At 37.3% G+C, this 6000-nt stretch overlaps 1 protein-coding gene across 1 annotated transcript; it reads right to left on the reverse strand.

Moving 5' to 3' along the window:
• Positions 1-3998: 3998 nt before the first annotated feature.
• LOC139737176 (cx9C motif-containing protein 4-like) lies at positions 3999-5718 on the reverse strand. The gene is made up of 2 exons (XM_071647854.1): positions 5628-5718; positions 3999-4570 (listed from the first exon to the last, which is right to left on the reverse strand). The coding sequence occupies exons 1-2, from the start codon at positions 5683-5685 to the stop codon at positions 4404-4406; spliced, it is 225 nt and encodes a 74-aa protein (XP_071503955.1). The 5' UTR covers positions 5686-5718; the 3' UTR covers positions 3999-4403.
• Positions 5719-6000: the final 282 nt, after the last annotated feature.

Here is a 6000-nt window from a genome sequence, read left to right on the forward strand (position 1 = left end):
TTTCTGTGATATGCCTTCCCGTTATGGGTGTAGACTTTATAGTCAGTAGGATATTTGTAGAACTTCAACTTCATCGAAATAGTGAAAATTGAGTCCTAGTAGCATGTCTTAGTGAGTAGTTCTGGTTGGAACACATTTCAATGCAACTCATGCAGTGGTGTATATGAAGGTACATGTATTTGCAATAGTCTAGTTCTAAATACTCTGGGATTAATTGATGTTTGTGATATGCAATTTACATGCAATTAAACTTTTTTTTCCCCCTGCCAGTTCAAAATAACTTTGGTAATTACACGTACTTAAGGAGGTGAAGTTTGGTTCTCATTAGAATGAGAAAGAGAGGACATCCTCACACATGTTTCCGTTCTTCAACAAAGTCTGTTACTATGGCGATAATGTGCATCATCTACAGGACCGGTCTTCTGATCATGTTCTCTGCAGAATGACAATTTTACTCTGAAGATTTTAGTGGACAAGTATTTTACAGATTGAGTATTTGAAATAGATGTCCAGGATTCCACCGAGGCTGGAAGTGTCACTAAAATTGGACGTCTAGCACTCTGTACTTGTCACAAGACATATGCACCCATCTTGATATTGAAGAAAACAAAATGAGTGTGTAGAATGATAATCTATGTGAAAATGTTATAGATGACCTTGAATGTGACCTATGGTTATCAGTACAAGTTTAAAAAAACAATTGGCATTTGTACTTACAACTGTGTATGCAGCCCGTATGAGCATGTCATGCAGTTGTCTTTTCTTTTTTGTTTTTTCATCCAGTAACTGGATGTCCAATTACAGCTGTATGACCACACCAATTTGTGTCTATACACCAGACTGTTTTTTATACCCCTGCCACACGTAGTGTGAAGGGGGTATATAGGAATCACCGTGATGTTGGTCGGTCGGTCGGTCGGTCTGTTGCAAAATCTTGCGTCGCGAATTCCTCCTACAGTTTTGAAGCAATTTAAATGAAACTTAGGGTAAATGATGATATTGAGGTATAGATGTGAAAGACATGTTTTTTGTGTTTGTCGGACAATGCATTGCCATGGTAATCATAATTTTACCAAAACCTTGTGGATTGAATAACTTCCATAGTATTTAAGCAATCAATTTCAAAATTGGTATCTATGATGATCTATAGGTGTAGATATGCAAGACACTCTTTATGTTTGTACTTGACAAAGAGTTGCCATGGTAACTGCATGTTTTCTTTGAAATCTTGTGGAGTGAACAACTTCCACAGTTTTGAAGCAATTGAAATCAAATTTGGTAGGCATTATGTCCTTGAGGCATAGATGTGGAACACATAATTTTTTTTTTTTGTCACACAAACCGTTGCCATGGTAACCACGATTTTACCAAAACCTTGCAGATCGAATAATTTTTCCATCATTCAAGCAATTTTAAGTCAAATTTAGTATGTATTGTGATCTAGAAGTGTAGTCTTGCAAGACACCAATGTGTTAGTTTAAGGAAAATGTGTTGCCATGGTAACCACTCATTTTTGTATCAAAATAAACCATTCGAGCTATGAAGGTCAAATTTGGTGTGTATGATGGTCTTTAAGTGTAGTGATGCTGGGGGGAAAGCATGTTTCCATTTGCTGTAAGTTTTATACTCAGTGTCAACTCTGTAATTGTACAGTAAACTAACATTATTCTGTTTCCAATTCAACAAGTGCACAAAGTTGGTATCAACGTCATTGCCTACATGACATCACATACTATAAAGCAACACTAGGGGCGGGGGTATTAATAACCTTCAGTGATAATTCTAGTTAAACCAATTGTCACCTGCAGTATTCAGATGGATGTGTTTCACAAAAAGACACCGTACAAGAATTGGCATTAGTTGTCCACAATTGATGTTTTCCTGTCGAAATCTTGTCTGCAGTAAAAATATATACAGAATTCTTCTAGCACCGCTTATGTTTGTTTTCAAACATTTATGTTGTTGTACAGGGTGTAACCATTCTACTTCAGCTGTTAGAAATACTGCAATTCCAGAAATTTTCACATGCATGAAACTTTTGCAAATTTGTTAAAGAGCCAAGATTCGCAAAAGTAAAATGCACATGAAAGTACATGTACTCGTCTACGCAATGCATTTATTATGCCAGTGGCAATTCGCAAAAGAGGCCATTGGCTCAAATTCAAGAAAGTTTGATGCCTGGAATGTTTCTGGTTTTACAGTACATGTTCTGATGAAGGGTAATTACAGTCGTATTCATCTGTCACAAGCATTTCTTCTGTCAGCCAGTTGACTTCATGGGCGCATATTCAAGTTTGAAGTCATGCAGCTTGCTTTACACGATGTGACACGTTCAGTGTTATCAACATAAAAGAAGTGATTCCTTCATGGTTGTGTGCTTAAGCGTAATGAAATATTTATGTCATGCAATAACTGGATGTCCGATTATGACCAAAATCTATCATAATACAATGTGTAATTAAACTCAAAGTATTTTTGTATCTAAGTTAAATGCAGCATCTACAAATTAAATACATATTTACTTCCTCAATACAAGACTCTCGCTGTGTTTCATTTTTATTATGATTCTTAGATGCATTGTTACATGGAGGAGTGAATTTGAAAGAATTTCTGTCAAACATGTGACGTTTCTCATGGAGTGGTGGGAAAACTTTGAAACTTGAACCTGTACAGCAGGTAGTGCCAAAAAAAACCAAAAAAAAAAAAAGCGTTGCTTGCGAGTTGCTGTTTAAAAACAAAACAATCTATGAAAGCAGCTCTGAGAGAAATGCTACTTCATTTTTATTGCAATTAATGGAGTAAAATTAGAAAAAAAAATAATGCAATGAGAGTTGGACCTTAGATATTAAAGTTATGCAATATTAGACGTTCTCACGTTTTCTTGAAACAATTTTTTTTTTTTGTTATACGTGTAGTCGATGTGCACCTAGACACGACAGTGACATCATTCCTTACAACTTTCCACTTGACCTGATCACAAACTTGTCCTAAATTCTGCTTGTTTCAAAAAAGAAAGAAACTAATCCGCAAGCTAACATTCCATTCACATCAAAGTATTCCAGAGTTATATTGATTTGACAATGATTACTTTGTTTTTAAAGAAGTTGAATTATTTGCGCAATTGATTATTGACAGATATTTTGTAAATTTAGAGGCATTTACCAGCATCTTTCAGTATTGTTCTGAAATCTGACTCACAGGTTGTGAAGAAAGTATTGATGCATTGACAAAGATTATCATGTGGCTATCATTAGAACTTGAATTTGGTTTGAAATGAAGCTCAGTTTATTAACTAAATGCTGACTATTCAGATTTTTAAAACTTCTTGATAATGATTGATACCAATGAACCAGAATCTTTCTACATGTACTCTTACCACATGACAGGAACTAAAATTGGTGAGGTTACAATATGTCTTGCGCACACACACCCTCGTGCGCATGCACACACACACACCCACACACACACACACACCCTTTGAATGGCATTTCAAATAGGCCTTTGTAAATGCGTTTGAAAACACGGTTGTGTTTAACTATTGCCTGAAAATGCCTCGAACGTATTATAGGATCGTGATTCTGCCTCAGAAAATTTGTAGATGAACACACCTGAGGTCTGAAATTTTGCACAGTAGTCCAGAACAAGTACATTGTATTTTGCCACAATGTGAATCTGTGCTCGCGTATCAATGATCGTTTTGAAACATACAACACAAATAAACCACGTCCCAGAGCATGACATTGGTATCAAGATACCATCCCTTCATGACAAACCCAAGAGGTGAACTAATATTCATCCACTATCTACAAACTTGCACTCATGTTTGTGCACACATAAATTGTACTTCATGGAACGCATACAGTGTGTATGTATGTATTCAACATCAGAGAGAAAATATTTATTTCCGCCTATGAAGCAGTTCAAACATGAATGATTGCACTAAATGATATCTCTGTACACTGAAAAATGTACCGGTAGTGTAATAATCAATACACAGGTGACATCAAGGCAATTATGATATCAATTCTGAGTGTGGCATCAATCTATGAATGCTACAGAAGCTCAGTGCATTTACTCATAATTAAAACAATGTAAGTGGGTACCTTGCACAAATAAGCACTTGGGGAAGCAATCCTCAAAACGGCATTCAATGTGCAACATCAGGATCACCATTCAACCATTATGATTAATTAAATTTTACAGGCTGTTCATGCTCTGTGGCCAAAAATAAACAGTCACGATATAAACCAAGCCACGCATAATTCCCAATTTGGCAGTTTCTGATCATACTGCTTTGTTTTGTTTGTTTGTTTTGTAAATCAACAATTCTAACATAAATGGCAAGGATTGCTGGTTTGAGATCACTTTCAGTCATTCTGCACTAACAAAAGGTCCTCCAGTTGTCAGGATGTCTTGACTGGAGAACCACTTTCAGAGCCCTTCCGGGAATGTCTTCCATGGGTCTTGAGGAAGCCGGAGCAGCAGACGGATTGGCTGGAGTCAAACTTGTCGCAGCACTTTCTCATTGCTTCGATGACATGGACACACTTAGCCTCGTTGTACTTGTAAGCTGAGAGTGAGAATGACAATTCAAGGTCATAAAGTGAGACTGGATTGTGGGTTGAGAAAAAAAAAAAACACATACAAACTACATGTAAAATAGATGTCTACACACACAATGCACAAATGCTAATGAAGTAACTGGAGTACATCAGTGTAGAGTCAACTCCGCTATAAGTCGCTGTAAGTCATAAGTTGAAAAATTGGCTAAGTCAAAGAAGAATTCTACCTGGATGGATATAACCTTATAATGCAATGTTGATTGTATTGTGTAAGTCAAAATGCACGGCAGGTGATTAATCTCTGGTCCCTTGGCTTTGCAGGCTTTGGATTTGACTCATTAGTCGAGATTGACTGTATATTCTTAAAAGACATTGTCAGTTATTGAACTTAGAGATCGTAGTGAAGCTTTCACGGTATGTTTTGACTGCACAACTTCGGCATCCTCCCCCCCCTCCCCCCCCCCCCAAAAAAAAAAAAAAAATCCCCAAACCAATTCATCTGCTCAATTTTAAGAGATGTAAATTATTTATCAATGATTATTAAAGCAGTATTAAAAGACTAAATTTACACTTCAGTATATGATTATGAATTAATCATTGACATGATAAACAAATTAAAATTCTTAAATCTAAATCTAACTTCAGAATTTTTGTTATCAATTTATATCGAGTGATGCAGTTTTCCATTTTCGAAGTAAGGTCTACCATATCCCTTTCCCCTTTATTTTATTTTTTACAATTAAATTACATGTCCGATTACAGAGGGTTCAGAGTAAATTTTTACCTCACTGACACTGATCCCGTATAAAAATTTAGGACTTAGGCCTAAATCTATGTATTTTATTGTAAATTTACACAGGTCTAGGAGGTATGAGATGCACAATTGCCCAATGGTTTACCTCCATATCTATACTGGTATCATTCTTGCAATCTTATCCGATGATGACATGTGCTTTGTAGCTAAAATACAGTTGCTACAAGCCTACACCGTAAATTTACACGTTTAAAAATGTGAAATTACTATCGTTACACGATAATCAATACATGGGACTGAGCACGACCTACCTTGCAAACAGGCTTGAATGTCGCACGCCTGTCTTTGGCATGGATCACCCTTGGGCATTTTTGCACAATGGAATGCAAAAGATCCTACATCCTATTTGACAAATGTCGCAAACAGAAAGTGGCAGAATTAGGGAAAGCCACCAAGATTACCCAAGAGGCAAGATTGTACTACCAACAACACGAACGAACGCCGTCAGGGTTGGTTGGTTGGGGGGGGGGGGGGGGGGGGGGGGGGTGGGGGGGGGGGGGCGGCACATAAGAGTTCGGGGGGGGGGGGGGGGGGGCACAGAACTCGAGTTCCGGGGGGGGGGGTGCCTTGCATGCAAGTTGATGTTGATATTGTCGATGATTAAAGGCGCTTCATTCAATGTTG

This window comes from Diadema antillarum, unplaced genomic scaffold (assembly GCF_040938485.1).
Source record: "Diadema antillarum isolate AM-2024a unplaced genomic scaffold, OU_Dant_1.0 seq00000684_RagTag, whole genome shotgun sequence".
Taxonomy (NCBI): domain Eukaryota; kingdom Metazoa; phylum Echinodermata; class Echinoidea; order Diadematoida; family Diadematidae; genus Diadema; species Diadema antillarum.